A 24,445-nucleotide genomic window follows, 5' to 3' on the forward strand; every position below is an offset into this window, starting at 1 on the left:
TACGGTGTTGACATACAGAATTAAAGAAGTCATGACTTATGCAAAACGAATTCTTATTTACACGTTTCATACTTAGGGCATCAGAAACTCTACAGGAACAGACAATCAATTCCCGACTGTGCTAGAACAAGTTACATATGTCATGTAAGGTTTTTCTATCATACTATACAATGTGAAAACTCTCCTCAAATTCTCCTCAAACTGTTATGTGTGGTTTGACGTTTGTTCGACTCCAAGATGGAATTTTTTATCTAGTACATTGTGTATTCATTTGATGAATCATATGAAATTAATTTGTTTACAAGGTTTCAAATCCATACACGAGAAAGTTTAACAGGGTCACGTATTTTGAAAACCAATTCTGGTGTTGATGCTCAAAGTTCTGGATTGTGGCTTCAATTCCCATATGAAAATTGCGACAGATCGACCGAGATCGGATTAGCTGAAAAACATTTCTAACTATATGTGTCCAACAAAATGTAACGTTACAGCCCGAAACAGAAACTTCCCTCTGAGTCAAACGTTGATGTAGAGGGATGAAGACTAATCAATAAACTCAGTCTAAAATTCCGGTGAGACATAGTGCTTTGAAATAAAACAAAAGGAAGTAAAACTGTAACAATATGATGATTATCCATGTATAACCGAATTCTTGGTTCATACCAGTACACGTGACTCCATCTCCGCTGTAACCGGTATTACAGGTGCAGGTAAACCCGCCGGGCGTGTTATTACAGGTTGCGTTCTCGTCGCAGTTGTCCGTACCATCAGTACATTCATCGTCATCTGTCGACACAAACACTACGTTCGACCAGTTCTTAATAAGCATATAGGAGTTAATTTGCATTTGTGATAGCTTTACAAAGGGATTGAGTCATAAAAATTAAAGGAAAATTCTAAAGAGACATTGTGTTGAGACGTGTAAGACAAAACGTTAACGTTATATGTACTGTAACAAATTGATGTTTACGCAAGTATGAAAACCGAATTCTTTCCTCTCACCAGTACAGGTGACTCCGTCCCCGCTGTAACCGTTGTTACAGGTACAGGTGAACGAGCCGGGTTCGTTAGTACAGGTTGCGTCATCGTCGCAGTTGTCCGTACCATCAGTACATTCATCGTCATCTGTCGATACAAATAATACAAGTGACCAAATAAACATAGGACACTGATGTTACTTTTGCGGGAAAACGTGTCTCCAGCAAGGTTAATTAGAAAGCTGGGGAAGACAGAGTAATTCAGTCGATAATTCGGGTGACAAATTGTGTGGAAAAATTGAACTTAAGTATTTTTGTACTTCTTCAATGTGATGTTCGCTTTACTTTTGAATGATTTAATCATTTGTTCTCACCATCACATGTGACTCCGTCCCCGCTGTAACCGTTGTTACAGGTACAGGAGAACAAGCCGGGTTCGTTAGAACAGGTAGCGTCTTCGTGGCAGTTGTCCGTACCATCAGTACATTCATCGTCATCTGTCGGTATAAAAAGTACAAGTGAGCAAAGCTTAGCGAATGAGACTTATCTCACACATTCGAGAGAAGTGCAGAGATATTGAGGCAAGGAGCTAAAGGAGACTGAGTGCGTCAATCAAAAATGCCGAAGACGCACAGTTGCAAATGGAACTTAATGGTAATATTACATGTGCCGTAACCGTGTAATCTTCACTTATGTATGACCAAATTCTTTGCTCTAACCATCGCAGGTGACTCCGTCCCCGCTGTAACCGCTGTTACAGGTACATGTGAACGAGCCGGGTTCGTTACTACAGGTTGCGTCCTCGTGACAGTTGTCAGTACCATCAGTACATTCATCGTCATCTGTCGATACCAAAAAGTACAAATGACCGGAGTTAAATGAACAGATGAGACCGAAGTTACTTTTGCGAGAAATCATTTGTCCACAGAGGTTGTGTAAGAAGCTTTAGAAGACTGAGTAAGCCAGTTGATAATTCGGGCGAGACATTGTGTTCTACAATGAAACTTCATGGAAATGTTTTTTTTTTTACTTTCACAGTGTAATGTTCACTTAATTTTGCTCTCACCAGTACAGGTGACTCCGTCCCCACTGTAACCGTTGTTACAGGTACAGGTGAACGAGCCGGGTGTGTTAGTACAGGTTGCGTCATCGTCACAGTTGTCCGTACCATCAGTACATTCATTGTCATCTGTTGATACAAACAATAAAAGTGGCCAGAGTGAAATGAATACATAAGTCCTATGTCTTATTTTCGAAAAATGGTTTGTCCAGAGAGAAGCTGAAAAAGAAGCTGAAAAAGATTAAGTCAGTTAAAAACTCGGCTGAGATATGGCGTTATCAAATGAAAGGGAAAGGAAATAATTTATTACTTTCACAAGGTGATATTCACTTTACTTTTCATCACCAAATTCTTAACTCTCACCAGTACAGGTGACTCCGTCTCCACTGTAACCATTGTTACAAGTACAGGTGAACGAGCCGGGTTCGTTAGTACAGGTTGCGTCTTCGTGGCAGTTGTCCGTGCCATCAGTACATTCATCGTCATCTGTTGATACAATTCAAATGACCTTGAGTTAAATAAAAATATGAGATTGATGTCAAATTTGCGAGAATCGCTCGCTTAGAATGATTGACTTAAATGAAAAACAGTCAGTTGAACATTCGGGTGAAAAAATTGTGTTATGAAGTGAAACTTAATAGAAACATTCATCGGGATATGTAGATAAAAGCAATGCAAGTTTCCAATGCTAATAAAGTCACATGAGTCATTTGTCACAACTGCGGGAATTTACGTATCCAGAGAGATTGGTTCAGAGATGTGGATAGCTTAAAAACTGAGTTACTTTGTTGAACATTCTGGTCAGACATTGTTGTAAAATAAAACGTTATAGAAGTAATACGAAAGTCATATACTGTAACAGTGGAAATATGAGTAATGCGTAACCAAATTCTTTACTCTCACCATCACAGGTGACTCCGTCTCCGCTGTAACCGCTGTTACAGCTACAGGTGAACGAGCCGGGTGTGTTAGTACAGGTTGCGTCCTCGTCGCAGTTGTCCGTACCATCAGTACATTCATCATTATCTGAATACAAACAATAGAAGTGAACAGAGCTATGCAAGCATAGGACACTAATGTCACATTTGCGGGAAATCATGTGTCCACATGCGTAAATTGGGTCAGTGAGCTAGAAGAAGACTGAGTATGTCTGTCCACTTTGTTGTAAAATGGAACTTAATTGGAGTGTTACGTATACATGTACTGTAACAGTATAAGACTTACGAATGCATAATCAAATTCTATTTCATATTTAATTCATACGTGGATAAAATTGAATTGTTCCTTGTCGCGTCCTTCTTTTCCTCTTCCTCCTCCTCCTGTTAGATATTTTAATGGATTGTGGTATGAGGGTGCACACGGTATATCCCCACAGGATTTCATTCACACTTATGGTGCACAGCACTTAAAATCATTTTATTCAACTTTTTTGCCACTTTGACCACAAATGTATATTTCGGGTTTCTGTGTCATGAAAAGCCAAATAAAATGGGATTTGCTATTTGAGTTAGCTTTCTTAGTAGGAATAAAAATTGGCGTGTTACAGAAGCGTCCATTCTGGTATGAGGAGGGCAGCTTTTGAAAATACATTTTGGAGTGGGATGATTTTTTGGAAAAGGTCTTTTACTGCAAAAAGTTGATATGGAACAATGCATTTTCGTATGGGGATGAAAATGGATTGAGATATGTTGTAAGTGCTCATAAGCAAATGTCGGTCTTTGAAGTTTCATTTTTTAAGTCTTGGGATGATATAGCATGTCATATACAAATACGCAATTCACATTAACAACACATAAAGTCAATAAACCGATTCATGGATTCAACGAAAAATACAATAGAGTGACAAGTTACAAACAAAGGAAATACCCATACTAACGTATGTAGAAAAAGAACATGTGAAAACTAAGTATTACATGAATCTATGTAACTCAATAGGTAATAACAAAAAGAATTGAACAAGGACGTTAGGAATAATTGCAAATGACAAAAATGATTAAAGAGGGGTTACGAAATTATTAAGGATGGAAGTTGAATACAATATGTAATATGCGTAAAGATACATGCATACACATACGTTAAAGCATGAAACGATGTCGATTCAACGAAATACAGGAATATAATGGTTTTAAGTCAACTTGAAAACGGCGGAAAAATAATGCGCCCGCGAAAGCCATACATATCAAATCCACATGGCATAGCCAACATTTTAGATCAGAAATTGTTTTGTGAAATAGAAGTTAGTGGAAGTAAAGCATGTATTTTAGCAGTGTAATAATTACGCGTATATAATCAAATCCTTGCTCTCACCATCACAGTCGACTCCGTCCCCGCTGTAACCGTTGTTACAGCTACAGGTGAACGAGCCGGGTTCGTTAGCACAGGTTGCGTCCTCGTGGCAGTTGTCCGTACCATCAGTACATTCATCGTCATCTTTAGATACAAACAATACAAGTACTTAGAGGTAAATAAATGTATAAAATTGTTGTCCCGATGTAACCATTATTGCAGCTATAGGTGAACAAACCAGGTGTGATAGTACAAGTTGCGCCATCGTGTAAAAGAACGATCAGTAGATTCATCGCCATCTGTCAAAACAAATGATACAAGTGATAAAAGTAAAATGTACATTTGAGACCGATGTCCCATTTGCGACAAACCGTGTGTCCAGAAAGATTGTGCAAGAAAGCTAAGGAAGACTAATTCATAAATTCGGTTAAGTCATTGTGTTCTGAAGTTGAAATACTTTCGTACTTTCACACTGTAATGTTCACTTTACTTTTGCATCATCAAATCCTTGCTCTTACCATCACAGGTGACTCCGTCCCCGCTGTATCCGCTGTTACAGCTACAGGTGAACGAGCCGGGTTCGTTAGTACAGGTTGCGTCATCGTCGCAGTTGTCAGTGCCATCAGTACATTCATCGTCATCTGTCGATACAGGCAATATAAGTGACCAGAGGTAAAAGAACCTATGGGACCGATTTCACATATTTATGAGAAACCGTTTGTCAAGAGAGATTGAGAAAGAATACTAAACAAGACTGAGTAAGTTAGTGAAAAATTCGAGTGAGACATTGTGTTGTAAAAATTAACATATTGATGGATACAATTTACTTGTGCATCATTCAATTCTTTGCTCTTACCAGTACAGGTGACTCCGTCTCCGCTATAACCGTTGTTACAGCTACAGGTGAATGAGCCAGGTGTGTTAGTACAGGTTGCGTCCTCGTGGCAGTTGTCCGTACCATCAGTACATTCATCGTCGTCTGTCGACATAAGCAACAAAGGTGACTTGGGGTGAAAGAACACATGAGACCGACGTCACAATTGCCTAAAAGCCATGTGTCCAGAGAGGTAGACTAAGAAGTCCGAAGAGAACTTAGTCGGTTAAAAATCCGCGTGAGACATTGCGTTATGAAATGAAACGTATTCATTGTCATATGTAGACACAAACAATGCAAGTTGCTAATGCTAAATCAACAAATGAGTCATTTATCACACGTGCAAACAATCACATGTCCAGAGAGATTGGGTGAGAGATACGAAAAGACTAAGTTATTTGGTTGAAAATCCTGTTTAGACGTTGTATTCTGAAATAAAACTTTTTGGTAGCATTACTAAAGTTATGTACTGCACCAGGGTAACGGTACTGAAAAGGTAAAATTATCTTTATTCCACAAGATGAATACTCGTACACATATAATACACACTAAAAACCTAGGGCAGCCCTTTTTCTGTTTTCCAGGAGGGCGCAAGGTATTAAAAAGAGATACGATGCATTCTGACAGATAAAAATGGTTTAAAAACATTTACGTTACAATTTATTTTTTAAAAATTTATGCGTAACCAAATTCTTTGCTCTCACCAGTACAGGTGACTCCGTCCCCACTGTAACCGCTGTTACAGCTACAGGTGAATGAGCCGGGTTCGTTAGTACAGGTTGCGTCTGCGTGGCAGTTGTCCGTACCATCAGTACATTCATCGTCATCTGTCAGTAGAAACAATGAAAGTGGCCAGAGTAAAATGAACACATATGTCCTATTTACGAAAATTGTTGTGTCCAAACAATAAAAGTGACCAAAGGTAAAGGAATATAGAAGGCAGATGTCACATTTCTGAGAAGTAATGTAGGGTAACAGAGTAAAGTAATATGTATACCCAAATTATTCACTCTCACCAGTACAGGTGACTCCGTCCCCGCTGTAACCGCTGTTACAGCTACAGGTGAACGAGCCGGGTGTATTGGTACAGGTTGCGTCATCGTCGCAGTTGTCCGTACCATCAGAACATTCATCGTCATCTGTCAATACAAACAAGTGACCAGAGGTAAATGAACGTTTCGAACATATGAGGCGGGTATAACATTTGCAAGAAATCGGTAATCCAGGAAGATTAAGTAAGAAAGCTGAAAAAGATTGATCATGTTAGTCGAAAATTTGCGTCAGACATTTTGCTTATGGACATTGATTGTCATAATATGGCACTTTCCTGGCAGATGTTTCGTGTAAGACATCACGAAATCGCCGGCAAGCGCAGCCAGGCTTGCGGGGGTCTGTCGGGTTCCTTGCCCGATCGCGCCGTCCATGTGTACGCTACATCATCACGATGTACGCGTCGATAACGTCACGAAATTGTCCGCAAGCGCAGCCAGGGATACGGGGGCCTGTCGGGCCCGTGCCCGATCGCGCCGTCCATGTGTACGCTACATCATCACGATATGCGCGTCGATAACGTCACGAAATTGTCGGCGAGCGCAGCCAGGGATGCGGGGGCCTGTCGGGGCCATGCCCGATCGCGCTGTCCATGTGTACGCCGCATCATCACTATGTACGCGTCGATAACGTCACGACATTGTCGGCAAGCGCGGCCAGGGATGCGGGGCCTATCAAGGTACATGCCCGATCGCGCAGTACATGTGAAAGGCGCATCATCGCGTATAAGATGTTGTGCATGACCGTTCCTACTGGTGTATTACACTATACATATGATCTGAAATGCCCTGTAGTATTGTAGCAGGTCTTGCCACTACAAGGGTATCGGGGCATGCCACTGCTCGTGTGCGGGATGACCTGGGCTTTCCGCCGTAGATGATATTGTGGTCGATCGTTTCGACTGGTGTGACATTATACGGATGGTCTAAAATGCCCTGTAGTATTGTAGTAGATCTTGCCGCTGTGAGGCTAGCGGGGTACACCGCTGCTCACGCACGGAGTGACCTGGCCTTTCATGCCGTAAAAGATCTTGAGGTTAACCGTTCCTACTGATGTATTACATTATACAGATGGTCTGAAATGCCCTGTAGTATTGTAGTATTGTAGTAGGTCTTGCCGCTACGAGGGTAGCGGGGCACGCCACTGCTGGTGTACGGGACGACCTGGCCTTTCATGCCGTAATATTGAGGTTAACCGTTCCTACTGATGTATTACATTACACAGATGGTCTGAAATGCCCTGTAGTAGTGTAGTATTGTAGTAGGTCTTGCCGCTACGAGGGTAGCGGGGCACGCCACTGTTGGTGTACGGGACGACCTGGCCTTTCATGCCGTAAAAGATATTGAGGTTGACCGTTCCTACTGATGTATTACATTATACGTATGGTCTCAAATGCTCTGTAGTAGTGTAGTATTGTAGTAGGTCTTGCCGCTACGAGGGTAGCGGGGCACGCCACTGCTGGTGTACGGGACGACCTGGCCTTTTATTCCGTAAAAGATCTTGAGGTTAACCGTTCCTACTGATGTATTACATTATACAGATGGTCTGAAATGCCCTGTAGTATTGTAGTATTGTAGTAGGTCTTGCCGCTACGAGGGTAGCTGGGCACGCCACTGCTGGTATACGGGACGACCTGGCCTTTCATGCCGTAAAAGATATTGAGGTTGACCGTTCCTACTGATGTATTACATTATACAGATGGTCTGAAATGCCCTGTAGTAGTGTAGTATTGTAGTAGGTCTTGCCGCTACGAGGGTAGCGGGGCACGCCACTGCTGGTGTACGGGACGACCTGGCCTTTCATGCCGTAAAAGATATTGAGGTTAACCGTTCCTACTGATGTATTACATTATACAGATGGTCTGAAATGCCCTGTAGTAGTGTAGTATTGTAGTAGGTCTTACCGCTACAAGGGTATCGGGGTACACCGCTGCTCACGTACGGGGTGACCTGGCCTTTCATGCCGTAAAAGATCTTGAGGTTAACCGTTCCTACTGATGTATTACATTATACGGATGGTCTGAAATGCCCTGTAGTAGTGTAGTATTGTAGTAGGTTTTGCCGCTACGAGGGTAGCGGGGCACGCCACTGCTGGTTTACGGGATGACCTGGCCTCTCATGCCGTAAAAGATATTGAGGTTGACCGTTCCTACTGATTTATTACATTATTCGGATGGTCTGAAATGCCCTGTAGTAGTGTAGTATTGTAGTAGGTCTTGCCGCTACGAGGGTAGCGGGGCACGCCACTGCTGGTTTACGGGACGACCTGGCCTTTCATGCCGTAAAAGATCTTGAGGTTAACCGTTCCTACTGATGTATTACATTATACGTATGGTCTCAAATGCCCTGTAGTAGTGTAGTATTGTAGTAGGTCTTGCCGCTACGAGAGTAGCGGGGCACGCCACTGCTGGTGTACGGGACGACCTGGCCTTTCATGCCGTAAAAGATCTTGAGGTTAACCGTCCTACTGATGTATTACATTATACAGATGGTCTGAAATGCCCTATAGTATTGTAGTATTGTAGTAGGTCTTGCCGCTACGAGGGTAGCGGGCCACCCCACTGCTGGTGTACGGGACGACCTGGCCTTTCATGCCGTAAAAATGAAGTTAACCGTTCCTACTGAAGTATTACATTATACAGATGGTCTGAAATGCCCTGTAGTAGTGTAGTATTGTAGTAGGTCTTGCCGCTACGAGGGTAGCGGGGCACGCCACTGTTGGTGTACGGGACGACCTGGCCTTTCATGCCGTAAAAGATATTGAGGTTGACCGTTCCTACTGATGTATTACATTATACGTATGGTCTCAAATGCTCTGTAGTAGTGTAGTATTGTAGTAGGTCTTGCCGCTACGAGGGTAGCGGGGCACGCCACTGCTGGTGTACGGGACGACCTGGCCTTTCATGCCGTAAAAGATGTTGAGGTTAACCGTTCCTACTGATGTATTACATTATACAGATGGTCTGAAATGCCCTGTAGTATTGTAGTATTGTAGTAGGTCTTGCCGCTACGAGGGTAGCGGGGCACGCCACTGCTGGTGTACGGGACGACCTGGCCTTTCATGCCGTAATATTGAGGTTAACCGTTCCTACTGATGTATTACATTATACGGATGGTCTGAAATGCCCTGTAGTAGTGTAGTATTGTAGTAGGTCTTGCCGCTACGAGGGTAGCGGGGCACGCCACTGCTGGTGTACGGGACGACCTGGCCTTTCATGCCGTAATATTGAGGTTAACCGTTCCTACTGATGTATTACATTATACAGATGGTCTGAAATGCCCTGTAGTATTGTAGTAGGTCTTGCCGCTACGAGGGTAGCGGGGCACGCCACTGCTGGTGTACGGGACGACCTGGCCTTTCATGCCGTAAAAGATCTTGAGGTTAACCGTTCCTACTGATGTATTACATTATACAGATGGTCTGAAATGCCCTGTAGTATTGTAGTAGGTCTTGCCGCTACGAGGGTAGCGGGGCACGCCACTGCTGGTGTACGGGACGACCTGGCCTTTCATGCCGTAAAAGATATTGAGGTTAACCGTTCCTACTGATGTATTACATTATACAGATGGTCTGAAATGCCCTGTAGTAGTGTAGTATTGTAGTAGGTCTTACCGCTACAAGGGTATCGGGGTACACCGCTGCTCACGTACGGGGTGACCTGGCCTTTCATGCCGTAAAAGATCTTGAGGTTAACCGTTCCTACTGATGTACTAGTATTACATTATACGGATGGTCTGAAATGTCCTGTAGTAGTGTAGTATTGTAGTAGGTTTTGCCGCTACGAGGGTAGCGGGGCACGCCACTGCTGGTTTACGGGATGATCTGGCCTCTCATGCCGTAAAAGATATTGAGGTTGACCGTTCCTACTGATTTATTACATTATTCGGATGGTCTGAAATGCCCTGTAGTAGTGTAGTATTGTAGTAGGTCTTGCCGCTACGAGGGTAGCGGGGCACGCCACTGCTGGTTTACGGGACGACCTGGCCTTTCATGCCGTAAAAGATCTTGAGGTTAACCGTTCCTACTGATGTATTACATTATACAGATGGTCTGAAATGCCCTGTAGTAGTGTAGTATTGTAGTAGGTCTTGCCGCTACGAGAGTAGCGGGGCACGCCACTGCTGGTGTACGGGACGACCTGGCCTTTCATGCCGTAAAAGATATTGAGGTTGACCGTTCCTACTGATGTATTACATTATACGGATGGGTTGAAACGTCCTGTAGTATTGTAGTAGGTCTTGCCGCTACAAGGGTATCGGGGTATGCCACTTCTCGGAACTTGCTAAATTATGAGATGTACATTGTGCTGAACAACAACAAAATGTGTGAAATTCATTTTCATGTATCCTTATCTGCCTCGTTCACGAAGTCCAGCCAAGATATGCCTCATATTGAGCTCAACTCAATATTCCTATTCCACTATAGCAATTTTTGACAATTATGCATGGTTTTCATGATGCTACACACACAAAAATGACCATGAACCTGCCACCGAATATAAGATTTTACCTTGTATCATGATTCAAACCCGAAAAATATCCATAAAGTCTTCCTAACTGTGACGGCTCATGTTAAATGTGTTCTAATTAAACAATGGTTGTTGTCAAATCAACATGTGTCTTTCTTTATAGCAAAGGTAAAACCTGAGCCATCAAGCTCACTGGTTGGAGGTAAGGACCTTTTAAAATGACTGGGATTTAGAGAGATGAAAATTCTGTGTTAATTGCTTCTGTCAACTGCCTTTGGCACATGATGATGAGCACACACCCTTTAATTATCGGTGCTTACTCTCCATTTTCTTAGTTATCAAAAACAAACAAACCCATGCTAAAACTCGTATCTTTATCAGAAATATCATTGAACGGAGTGGGTTTATAAAATTCCTTCAGTGATTATGCAAATAGGATTATACTAAAAATCATGACGATTCGTCAAACCCTTCCTGAGACATTCCCTTTCAATGTCTGACACACGGTTCCAGCAGCCGCTAGAATGCAAAACCTAAACCACTTACTCCCGGTCTTTAAGAGCTCACAAAAATCACGACCATTGCACGTCCAGAACTCGAGATATCAAACCAGGAAGTTCCGCTGTAGAACCAAAACAAACCGCTAGGGCCCCAAAATCGAATCGTTTCAAGATCTAATAAAGACCGACCCACGTACCAAATATCAATACAGTCCATTCGGGCATTCTTGAGTAATGCTGGTCTTCTACACATACACACACTCACAAACACACATAACCTTATAGCGTAGGTAGACATAGCGTGAGGGTGGGTTTTAATTACATGGCTGTTTATAGTTTTACATACCTATCTCACACTCCAAGTATGAGCCGTTTTGGTCGACCCCATCTTCCGATCGACCTCTTTTTTTTTCATGCAGTGACTTTTGATTATATACAGCCTTTCAATATTGAGCTAATATTTTCTGAGCGATATATGACATATATTTCAGATGTCATCTTCAGGGGTAATGTTACTGCATGAACACTTCAAAATTGTATCTTCTATAGATGAAAGTTAATTTCATCTTCATTATCAATAATTCAAAAATGATTTCTGTAGGTATGCATTCATAATTCCCACGAAATTCCTTGTCACAGAGCACGAAATCGATCGGCGGATGGGTCTTGGATCTCTAAATGACAGTTTTGGACAGTAATACGCCCATCGATCGATGTTCGTATGTCTTCAACCCCCGTTTAATGTGATCGGGTAGATAAAAATGAAAACATACAATGGGCCGAGAAAACGGTAAGAGGATGATCTCTGAAAATAAACATTTTGAAGTAGAATAAACTGGGGACCGTGCTACTGCTGTTTGGCTGGTGACAAGTAAAGTTAACTCGTAACTAACCGACTGCTCTGCAATTTTGTGTTCTAAGGTCGACACGTCAGTTTATTATAAGTCCGCCAAATTCGTTGCGATATGCTTTGTCAGGGTGTTGTCTCTAGCTATTCGTCCTCTGTTTCAATAGATGATCCATTATGAAGAACATCGAGAATCTAAACCAAACAACTTCAAATTCAAATGTGAAAGAATATAGAACCTATTTATTCTGTTCGCCCATTGGTCCGATAGGGATGACGTCAATTCCGGTTACCAGGTATATATAGAGGTGCACACCTGAGCACAACGTGCATGCTGCCAGATTCCCCGACCACGTCTGGGTCCACACTCCACCGGCACCGCCGAAGCAAACATGTCCAAGCTGAAGATGCCGACAGGAGGTTTGCGTTAGTTCCAGCGCCCAGAGACGGTCGGTCTGGGACGCCGAAGGGACCTCGAGGGTTTAGCGGTATCGCCGGGTCGGTGTACGGGGGACGTTGGTCCCCCGGAAGGTTTGACGAGTTATTCTGTGTTCTCTCGTGTTTCAATTACCGTGTGTGTTTTCAGGAGTGCAGAGCTACATGTACCGTCCTTGTTCTTGCTGTGCTGAATGCCTGGAATTTCTGAGGGCCGGCTGTTTGTTCTAACATTTGCATTTCTATCGCGTATTCATATGTATGAGCTCTTAGCGGCTCGGGGGAGGATGGCCGCCTTACACCAATTTTTCGTTTTACAGCTTCAATTCCTTTTCCTAGGCCGGGTCGACTTTAGGACGTTTTTAATTCACACTGGCGTTCTGTTCTGCGTGAACCTGAGTGATTCTTGTGTGGTTTCGTGACTTTGTGTATGTTTTTAGCAGCGTTCGACAGCCACATCCAAGCAGATAGTTGGTGCCCACGTGGCAAGCCGGTGGTTCTCTGAAATTCCTTTGTCGCCAGGTTTTTTGCATCCTTTCTTTCCTCTGCAAAGGAAACCTGTGGGTGCTGGCTTTTAATGCTGAGGTGTGGAGCAGAACGAGAGTTTCCAGATTTTATGTCATTTTCTGATTTTCGTGAATTTTTTTCAGGCAGGAACAGAGAAAGACGATGGCATGGTCCAGGAGGCTGTGTTGGGGTTTTCTGCTACCATTTGTTTTAGTTCGCTGTGTATGAGTGCGTACCTGTAAGGCGTGGTGACTGAGTTGTGGACACGCGTGGCCCAGTCCTAACCGCGTTCGCGGCACCCTAGACCGTTTGTGGAAGGGCTGGGCGGTGTGGAAGATGCGTATGTTTTAGATTTGTCTGTCTGGGACCGGACCTGTTGCCGGGCGCCCGTCCCTTCCCACTGTCTCATGGTTCACGTGTTGTTTATACAGGTCTGACGCTCTCCCCCTCCAACAACAGGGATGCGCGGGACACACCACCACCCAGAGCCGGCATAAACCACCCTCAACCTCGTCAGATGTGCGGCCTGATAGGACCCGTTGGTGGCCTGCACAAGCCTTAGCAGCAGAGAGGGCTCAAGACGCGCCGGGAACCTGTTAGCCGAACAGTTAGGCTGTGATGTTTTATGTTGTGAACCATGTTCTTTGTGCCGAACATAGTGCTACAAGGGACAGCGGTCAGAGGATCAGGGTCGACTGGCGCTCCAGTCCCGGACACCGCCCAGCCCCTGCCGGTCAGTTCAGCTAACCCCGCCGACAACTCAAGGAACTGTAAGTCATTTTCCCCCTACTTTTCGTGAATAGATTTTGACATGTCGTTCTCCAGTGCGATGGGGTGCCGCGGGATGCTGGAGGGTTAGGAACTAATCGAGCAACCCTGTTTTGAGATTGGTCTGACCAAGAACGTCTTTGGTCTGACGCCGTTTATAGCACGGCAAGTTATCATTCAGTGCGATGGGGTTCTGCGGTAAGCTGAATGACCCCCCCCCCCCCCCAAAAAGTGCAGTTTTTCTTCAGCTCGGTGTCACGTTTTCAGTGCGAAGGGTTTCCGCGGAAGGCTGGACGATCCGAGAAATTGTGTTCTTTTATTCCTTTTTCGTGATTTGTTGTGATATCATCCAGTGCGAAGGGGTTCCGCGGAAAGCTGGATTCTTGGAAAACCCTAAAAGTTGTGTACGCTCTTGTTTGACATTTGGCGATTTTATCCAGCGCGACGGGGTTCCGCGGAAGGCTGGATAACATGCTATGCGGGAGTGTGTAAGGACTTGGTCCGGACTGAGGCTTGGTTATAGTGTTTGTGGGACACGGGCATAAGGAATGGAGTGAGCAATATGTTTTGCGTTTTTTGAAATTGTGCGCATAGGATCTTGTTGTTTTTTCGGAACTTTGCGGATTTTGCCAGATGCACTAAAGAGCTCCCTTTATGGGACATCATAAGGGCGTGGTTCCCATAGTCGCCGAGAAGATAGGATAGCTTTCGAAGATTTTCATTCCTTCCTGTTTTCGCTCAACTTATGTACGTGGAGAAATTAAGATCGGTATTCTCGGCGTTGATTTTCCCTCAGTTTTCGAAGCGCGCGCTGCGGCCGATTAGAGTGGGTAAACGTTGTTTTGACGAAGTTCAGAGAAGAACATGATGAAGTGTGGGGGACAAGTCGAGAGATATAAGAAAGGGATTGGATGGGTAAGGGGAGAGGAAAGGTGAGAGAGTGATGATAAGGACGGGAAGACGGGATGAAGAAGATAGGGAGTGATTTTAACAGTATTCAGGAAGAGGAAAGGAGCGACTAGATACCTTTGGAAAGTATCATAGTAGGGAGTGAAAGCAATTGAATGCCGGAAATAGGTAGGAGCATAACAGCCAAAGAGGGCTGGGCCGAGTGGGGCAAAGACGGCAGTTTTCCGCATCACTTCATACCGGTGGATCAATGGCGAACAGGACAAATAGGATACTATTTATTCTGTTCGCCCATTGGTCCGATAGGGATGACGTCACTTCCGGTTACCAGGTATATATAGAGGTGCACACCTGAGCACAACGTGCATGCTGCCAGATCCTCCGTCCTCGTCTGGGGCCTAAAGCGAAACCCGCCCACCCAACCCTCGACATGTTCTCGCTTCGGGCGGTGCTGGACGCCCGCTCTACGGCGGGCGCATTAGCTCACAGACAACTTTAGGCTTCAGACGGCAGTTTTCCGCATCACTTCATACCGGAGGATCAATGGCGAACAGGACAAATAGGATACTATTGCAACGGCGTGTCTAGATATCAATAACAGTGCGAAAACATATAATGTGTTTGTATTTTTTTTCTTGTGAAAGCCCGTCGATAGAAATAAGACTGGTTTCCATAACCCACATATAAACTTGGAGCTGCGCATGTACATGTGCTTTCAGGTAACGGTTTATCCATCAGACATGTTAAACTTTGCATATTACATGCATTCGTATCCCATCGACAATACTGAAAAGTGTTACTTTTCAATAAATGAAACAGAGGATTTCTATCTATGTATGGTACTCTACAGTGATACCAAAGTATCGAGCAAATGTTGAGAACATACGAAGGATTATTCCGACATGGTAAAACGTCAGACGTATTTTAAACAGAACGTCAGTGATCCAAGTCAATTGTGAATTGTGTAAATCCAATGTTTTATTACACGCAGGATCCTTGGTCTTAGATATCATTATGGGAACTTAGGTTGCAAATAACAAGGTACCGTATATTGAAACACTCGTAGGATGAAAGAACTTTTTAAGACTCGAACGCAACATGACATTCGAAGACTGCTTTCTGCCTTGTGATACAAATTGGAAGTTTTTTTCTAATGATATGGGCAATCGTGCGTTCTTGCCAATTGGATACTAATTTCAGTCTACGTGCGAAGACATGGGACAATAACATTTACACATTTTAAGGACAACAGAAAAATATGACATTTTCCATTAACACAACGCTACATTTTTCTTGTTCCTCCTTAATACGCCATGCAAAGAAATATAATTAATTATGGTGCGAATGTTCAACCCCTACGGTAGTCATTACAGGATTAAACAAAACACTGATTTTGGATTATATAATTGATATAAAAGGCAGAAATGACTAGTCAAAGAGTCATTTCTTTTTCCGGGCCCTAACGTAACAAAGTTAATGTCACTGACCTAATAGAATACGTACGTGAACAGTGTGCCCGCTACCCAAGGCCTACAACAATACTACAAGACATTTTAGACCATCCGTATAATGTCACACCAGTCGAAACGACCAACCACAATATCTTCTACGGCCGAAACGCCAGGTCGTCCCGTACACGAGAAGTGGCATGCCCCGCTAGCCTTACAGCGGCAAGACCTACTACAATACTACAGAACATTTTAGACCATCCGTTTAATGTCAAACCAGTCAAAACGATCAACCACAACATCTTCTACGGCTGAAAGGCCAGGTCGTCCCGTACATAAGAAGTGGCATACCCCGATACCCTTGTAGTGGCAAGACCTACTACAATACTAAAATACTACAGGGCATTTTAGACCATCCGTATAATGTCACACCAGTCGAAACGATCAACCACAATATCTTCTACGGCGGAAAGCCCAGGTCGTCCCGTACACGAGAAGTGGCATGCCCCGACACCTTTGTAGCGGCAAGACCTACTACAATACTACACTACTACAGGGCATTTCAGACCATCTGTATAATGTAATACATCAGTAGGAACGGTTAACCTCAATATCTTTTACGGCATGAAAGGCCAGGTCGTCCCGTACACCAGCAGTGGCTTGCCCCGCTACTCTCGTAGCGGCAAGACCTACAATACTACACTACTACAGGGCATTTCAGACCATCTGTAAAATGTAATACATCAGTAGAAACGGTCAACCTCAAGATCTTTTACGGCATAAAAGGCCAGGTCGCCCCGTACGTGAGCAGCGCTGTACCCCGATACCCTTGTAGCGGTGAGACTTACTACAATACTACACTACTACAGGACATTTTAGACCATCCATATAATGTCACACCAGTCGAAACGATCAACCACAATATCTTCTACGGCTGAAAGCCCAGGTCGTCCCGTACACGAGAAGTGGCATGCCCTGATACCCTTGTAGCGGCAGGACCTACTACATTACTACAATACTACAGGGCATTTTAGTCCTTCCGCATAATGTCACACCAGTCGAAACGATCAACCACAATATCTTCTACGGTGGAAAGCCCAGGTCGTCCCGTACACGAGAAGTGGCATGCCCCGAAACCCTTGTAGCGGCAAGACCTACTACGATACTACAATACTACAGGGCATTTTAGTCCTTCCGTATAATGCCATACGAGTCGAAACGACCAACCACAATATCTTTTACGGCTGAAAGGCCAGGTAGTCCCGTACACAAGCAGTGGCATGCCCCGATACCCTTGTAGTTGCAAGACCTACTACAATACTACACTACTACAGAGCATTTCAGACCATCCGTATAATGTAATACATCAGTAGGAACGGTCAACCTCAATATCTTTTACGGCATGAAAGGCCAGGTCGTCCCGTACACCAGCAGTGGCATGCCCCGCTACCCTCGTACTAGTCGTAGCGGCAAGACCTACTACAATACTACACTACTACAGGGCATTTCAGACCATTTGTATAATGTAATACATCAGTAGGAACGGTCAACCTCAAGATCTTTTACGGCATGAAAGGCCAGGTCGTCCCGTACACCAGCAGTGGCGTGCCCCGCTACCCTCGTAGCGGCAAGACCTACTACAATACTACACTACTACAGGGCATTTCAGACCATCTGTATGATGTGATACATCAGTAGGAACGGTTAACCTCAAGATCTTTTACGGCATGAAAAGCTTGGTCGTCCCGTACACCAGCAGTGGCTTGCCCCGCTACCCTCGTAGCGGCAAGACCTACTACAATACTACACTACTACAGGGCATTTCAGACCATACGTATAATGTGATACATCAGTAGAAACGGTCAACCACAATATCTTCTACGGCTGAAAGCCCAGGTCGTCCCGTACACCAGCAGTGGTGTGCCCCGCTACCCTCGTAGCGGTAAGACCTACTACAATACTACACTACTACAGGGCATTTCAGACCATACGTATAATGTGATACATCAGTAGAAACGGTCAACCACAATATCTTTTACGGCTGAAAGCCCAGTTCGTCCCGCACACGAGCAGTGACATGCCCCGATACCCTTATGGCGGCAAGACCTGCAACAATGCTACATGGCATTTTAGACCATATGTATAGTGTAATACATCAGTAGGAACGGCCATGCGCAACAGCGATGATGCGCCTTTCACATGTACTGCGCGATCGGGCATGCACCTTGATGGGCCCCGCATCCCTGGCTGCGCTTGCCGACAATTTCGTGACGTTATCGACGCGTACATCGTGATGATGTGGCGTACACATGGACGGCGCGATCGGGCACGGGCCCCGACAGGACCCCGTATCCCTGGCTGCGCTTGCCGACAAATTCGTGACGTTATCGACGTGTACATCGTGATGATGTAGCGTACACATGGACGGAGCGATCGGGCACGGGCCCCAACAGGACCCCGTATCCCTGGCTGCGCTTGCCGACAATTTCGTGACGTTATCGACGCGTACATCGTGATGATGTAGCGTACACATGGACGGTGCAGTCGGGCATGGACCCCGATAGACCCCCGCAAGCCTGGCTGCGCTTGCCGGCGATTTCGTGATGTCTTACATGAAACATCTGCCACTTTCCTAGGGCAATGATCACTTTACTTTTACATCATCAAATCCTTTACTCTCACCAGTACAGGTAACTCCGTCTCCGCTGTAACCGCTGTTACAGGTACATGAGAACGAGCCGGGTTCGTTAGTACAGGTTGCGTCTTCGTGGCAGTTGTCCGTACCATCGGTACATTCATCGTCATCTGTCGATACAAACAAAAATACAAGTGTCCAGCTGTAAATGAACATATGCGAACGATGCAATATATAGTGTGTCCTAAGAGATTGAGTAAGAAAGCTGAAAAAGTCTGTTTGAATTCGGATGTGACATTTATTGTACCCAGGGCACGCGACCATAAAAGACTATCTCCTACCAGGATGCGAGTTGCTAAATTGACTCCTCACATACTCCCAACATCATAAATGGCTTAGACCCTGAAGGAGATCTCTACCCGTCAGGCTACTAAGAACAATGGGTTGATGTTACAGAGGACGACAGGAAGAGATTTGCATATTAACTGACATCAAGATTTCAAAAGTCCTGTCCACAAATTTTTCAGGAAATCGATTTCAGACATAGAAAAAAGACGCATATAGTTGCTGCATGCATAAAGCCTAATGCAGTACAGATCAGGTGTTCACAGTTTGTTTTCAAACAGCAGCTGGGGCATGATGTTGTATCAAGGCCTGCATTTTCAAATCCTTGTTTGAACTGACTCTCAGCAAAGAACAGCCCCTCAACCTGTCAAGTTTGAACTACATAATGTTTTGCAACTTGTAACTGTCTTCCCCATAGCTTTGATACCTAGTAATATGGCTTGTGTGTATACTTATAATTGGTATTCCAAAAGAGACAAGTGTAGACTTGGGCTCTGTAGGACTGTACAAATTGAATCTGGGTCAAAACGCTTCAAGGCAGACCATGGCCAGCTATGCTTTATAATTTTTGTAAGCTGACTTGTGAAGCTATGTTGAATTTTGTATAGTCATTCTTCAATTCCTTATCTGTTCAAGACTACTGGCTTTTGTGCATTTCAAAACTGTCTTGAAGAGTAACTCCAGTACTTGCTAATCTGTATTAGCCTGCCTCCACTGATGTGAACACCATGGTGGTTGGAACCAGACTGAGGGCTGGTAGTTTACGTTAACCGAATTTATTGGGTGGTTTTATAGTACATGTTTGGTCTTTAAAGGAAATAGATTAGTACTTTCACAGTGTAATGTTTATTTTATTTTTTGCATCATCAAATGTATTGCTCTCACCAGAACAGGTGACTCCGTCCCCGCTGTAACCGCTGTTACAGGTACAGGTGAATGAGCCAGGTGTGTTAGTACAGGTCGCGTCTTCGTGGCAGTTGTCCGTACCATCGGTACATTCATCGTCATCTGCCGATACAAACAATTCAAATACCTAGAGCTAAATGAAGATATGAGACCAATTCCACATATGCAAGAAATCGTATGTCCTGAGAGGTAGAGTAAGAATGCTGAAGAAGACTAAGTCTGACGAAAAGAAGTGGGCGAGATATTATGTTGTGAAAAGGAACTTATTAGTGGATATTATTTAATACTAGTACACTAAAATTATTACTTTACTTTAATACTAACGTATGCATAACCAAATTCTTTACTCTCACCAGTACAGGTGACCCCGTCCCCGCTGTAACCGTTGTTACAGGTACAGGAGAACGAGCCGGGTTCGTTAGTACAGGTTGCGTCATCGTGGCAGTTGTCCGTACCACCAGTACATTCATCGTCATCTGTAGATGTAAACAACTCAAGTGACTAAATTTAAATGAACATATGACTATGACACCGATGTCACATTAAGGAGAAATATTGTGTCGAGACTAAGAAGGCTGAAGAAGTAGAAGTCAGTTGAAAATTCGTGTGAGACATTGTGTTGTAAAATTAAACTTAAGGGAAACACTTATCGTCATATTCAATTTTTTAAAATGCAATTTACTAATTGTAAATCAACAAAATATAAATTTATGAGTCATTGATTACACATGCGAGAAGTCACTTGTCCAGAGAGATTGGGTAAGAGATGCGGAAAGACTGAGTTATTCACCCATGTCCAGTATCAGGGTGAAATGCACGAAGTTGTCCTAAGTTAAGTTAGATGTCTGAAGTTGTCCAAAGTTGTCCAAAGTTGCACGAACTTGTCCGAAGTTATGACGTCATCTAAACTTTGGACAGTCAGCCGGGTGGTGTACGGAGTTGTACGAACTTGTCCGAAGTTATGACGTCACGCTAACCATGACGTCATCTAAACTTTGGACAGTCAGCCGGGTGGTGTACGGAGTTGTACGAACTTGTCCGAAGTTATGACGTCACGCTAACCATGACGTCATCTAAACTTTGGACAGTCAGTCGGGTGGTGTACGGAGATGTACGAACTTGTCCGAAGTTATGACGTCACGCTAACCATGACGTCATCTAAACTTTGGACAGTCAGCCGGGTGTACTGATCAGGTCGCGTATTCCTAGGAAGATGTCGCCTAGCATGACTTTGGCGATACATATACTACACTACGCGTCTACAAGTTTTCTGTGTTACGTTCAAATGTCTCAACTGTCATTTCTAGAACCTTTCTTCTAATGTTCTCATCTTCTTAGACGTCACAATCTGACATTTACGTCACTAACTCAGGTGTTTTCGTAATTCGAAACCGGAATGCGTTCTTCGAACGGTGTCGTTTTTCAGTCTAACAGTTTGAAACCGTGTGGCGCTGAAGTCGCCACGGCTACTTTTTAGTCCGTGTCTTTGACGAAATAGACTTTCTTAACGGGGGATTTACGGACAATATTATATCATATCATGTCGTGCAGTAAATCTTTGAAGGCTACAGATCTCCATTCGTCCTGGAAAGTCGAGTTTGACTGGAAGGATTTTCCGGAAGAACTTGTTCAGGTGGGTTAGTCGTATTAATCGCACCTTGATATGTTTTGAGTTCTGACTTTTGATTCATAAATCTTATATTCTTTAGAAGTTACATCTTACAAAACAACATATTTTTTATCAGAATGCAGATTACTTATCTTTATTAAGATTTGTCTTATTCTTCACAGGGATGTTGTGCTGTTGCATCTGTTTTGTGCGTGCCAACGGTGGCTGTTTTATATAGCCTTATCACGGTCGCGGCTTTTGCTGTAAGCCATGCACAAGTCTCTCCACCTGACACCAAATGGAGGGAAAATGTTCTTCTGTGGACAGCCATCTGTCTGCCAACAGGTAGATTTACTTCTAAACACCTTTCTTATTGTTTCAAATCAAACGTTTGATTCAATGTAGATATAACGTTATATGTTCAAAATTTACAACCGTCATTTCTAGAACCATACCTTGTCGAACATTCTTTTGCTTAACGTCACCAACAGACATTTACGTCATTTGCTCAGGTGTTTTTTTTTTAATTCGAACCTGGAATGCGTTCGTAGAATGGTGTCGTTTTTCAATCTCTGTCTTGCGCCACGGCTGCTTTTATTTCATTTGTTCTATTCTTTTTAAACATCTATTAGCGGGGATCAAAATGACATTTACCTGTTGTCTTGGCAGGCGCTGGGAAATCTACTATCTGTAAATGGATTCAAGAACTTGTGACTGATGTTTACACGAAGTTACGGAAAGACCATACGGACAGTGGTAGTCCGTCTGCTGGGTATAATATGTACTAAATAGTGGAAGTACTTCAATTAATTGTTAAATTACAAGGAATAAAATAACAACTACTACAGTAATAACTTCTTATGATACAAAGTGGTGAAATATGACTGCAATACATGTAGTTTATAAATAGATAGGGGAGATGTTTTCAGGTACTTGTATTTAGAAGTGACGTAAAATAAGGGAAATATAATATTAAGAGTGAACTTTAATTATTTTGTGTGCATTGTTAAAACGAACGTTAAGAGTAGAAATAAAAGACAAAAAAAGTGAAATAAATGAAATTTTTTACAATGCATGAACATTGATTTTGTGCTGATTAATGTGCATCTATATTTTATTTGTTTATATGCGTGAGTGGTGTGTATCTTATTTGCACATATATAAGTTTTTACTATGTATTAATTAACTTTGGACAAATTCGTACACATGCCGCCCTACCCTGCCCACTGTCCAGAGTTAGATGACGTCACGTAGCTTTGCACAACTTAGGACAACTTCGCACACATGCCGCCCTACCCTGCCTACTGTCCAAAGTTAGATGACGCCACGTAACTTTGCACAACTTAGGACAACTTCGCACACTTGTTGACCTACCCTGCCCACTGTCCAAAGTTAGATGACGTCACGTAACTTTGCACAACTTAGGACAACTTCGCACACATGCCGCCCTACCCTGCCTACTGTCCAAAGTTAGATGACGTCACGTAACTTTGCACAACTTAGGACAACTTTGCACACTTGTTGACCTACCCTGCCCACTGTCCAAAGTTAGATGACGCCACGTAACTTTGCACAACTTAGGACAACTTTGCACACTTGTTGACCTACCCTGCCCACTGTCCGAAGTTAGATGACGTCACGTAACTTTGCACAACTTCGGACAACTTCGCACACATGCCGCCCTACCCTGCCTACTGTACGAAGTTAGATGACGTCACGTAACTTTGCACAACTTCGTACACTTGACACCCTACCCTGCCTACTGTACGAAGTTAGATTACGTCATCCAATAAATGTTTTGACGTCATCTGTGACTCCCGATATAGCATCAAAGCCAGTGGGAAACGGTTGTAACTTAGTACAACTTCGTACAACTTCGTACACCCTAACTTCGTGCACTTCACACTGATACTGGACATAGCTCGAGTTATTTGGTTAAAAATCCTGGTCAGATATTGTGTTGTGAATTCGAAGTTTGGGGAAGTAATAAGACAGTCGTGTACTGTAACTGTAACAGGGTAAAGTTGCTTATGCATAACCAATTTCTTTGCCCTCACCAGTACAGGTGACTCCGTCTCCGCTGTAACCGCTGTTACAGCTACAGGTGAATGAGCCGGGTGTGTTAGTACAGGTTGCGTCATCGTCGCAGTTGTCCGTACCATCAGTACATTCGTCGTCATCTGTCGATACAAACAATACAAGTGACCAGAGCTAAATGCAAATATGAGTCTCGGACACCGATGTCACATTTGCGAGAAATCGTGTGTCCGGAATGATTTACTAAGAAAGCTTATGAAGAATAACTCAAAGGAAAATATTGGGTGATCATTATGTGTTGAAATTGAAGTTATAAATGAAAATAATCTTGTACTCTTTAAGTGTAATGTTTACTTTACTCTCGCAATATTAAATTCTTCGCCCTCACCAGTACAGGTGGCTCCATCTCCGCTGTAACCGTTGTTACAGGTACATGAGAACGAGCCCGGTTCATTATATAGTACTGTCACAGTTTAATGATCACTTTACTTTTGTATGACCAAATTCTTTGCTCTTACCAGTACAGGTGACTCCGTCCCCGCTGTAACCGTTGTTACAGCTACAGGTGAACGAGCCGGGTTCGTTAGTACAGGTTGCGTCTTCGTGGCAGTTGTCTGTACCATCAGTACATTCATCGTCATCTGTGTGTACATATATACAAAACAGTGATAAGATATAGCTAAACACAATTTGGAGATTGATGTCACATTTGCGAGAAATCGTGTTGCCTGACAGATTGAGTAAGAAAGATGAAGAACTCTCTGTTAGTCCTAAAATCGAATGC

General features: G+C 43.5%; 1 protein-coding gene and 1 long non-coding RNA gene across 2 annotated transcripts in view; one reads left to right on the top strand and one right to left on the bottom strand.

Moving 5' to 3' along the window:
• Positions 1-24,445, bottom strand: part of LOC118429446 (fibrillin-3-like) — a 137,807-nt gene that overhangs the window by 20,368 nt on the left and 92,994 nt on the right. Inside the window, exons 26-38 of the mRNA XM_035839931.1 lie at positions 24,180-24,302; positions 23,682-23,804; positions 20,369-20,491; positions 19,995-20,117; positions 18,812-18,934; positions 6,214-6,336; positions 5,902-6,024; positions 5,180-5,302; positions 4,842-4,964; positions 4,345-4,467; positions 2,941-3,063; positions 2,401-2,523; positions 2,044-2,166 (exon numbers count right to left, since the gene is read on the bottom strand). Of these exons, the coding sequence (XP_035695824.1) occupies positions 2,044-2,166; positions 2,401-2,523; positions 2,941-3,063; positions 4,345-4,467; positions 4,842-4,964; positions 5,180-5,302; positions 5,902-6,024; positions 6,214-6,336; positions 18,812-18,934; positions 19,995-20,117; positions 20,369-20,491; positions 23,682-23,804; positions 24,180-24,302 (1,599 nt within the window). The remainder of the gene's footprint in view (positions 1-2,043; positions 2,167-2,400; positions 2,524-2,940; positions 3,064-4,344; positions 4,468-4,841; positions 4,965-5,179; positions 5,303-5,901; positions 6,025-6,213; positions 6,337-18,811; positions 18,935-19,994; positions 20,118-20,368; positions 20,492-23,681; positions 23,805-24,179; positions 24,303-24,445) is intronic.
• LOC118428869 lies at positions 21,132-22,396 on the top strand. Its single transcript, XR_004832697.1, has 3 exons — positions 21,132-21,648; positions 21,807-21,969; positions 22,294-22,396. It is a non-coding gene; the product is annotated as an uncharacterized LOC118428869 (long non-coding RNA).

The sequence above is a fragment of the Branchiostoma floridae genome, chromosome 13 (assembly GCF_000003815.2).
Source record: "Branchiostoma floridae strain S238N-H82 chromosome 13, Bfl_VNyyK, whole genome shotgun sequence".
NCBI classification, from domain to species: Eukaryota; Metazoa; Chordata; class Leptocardii; order Amphioxiformes; family Branchiostomatidae; genus Branchiostoma; species Branchiostoma floridae.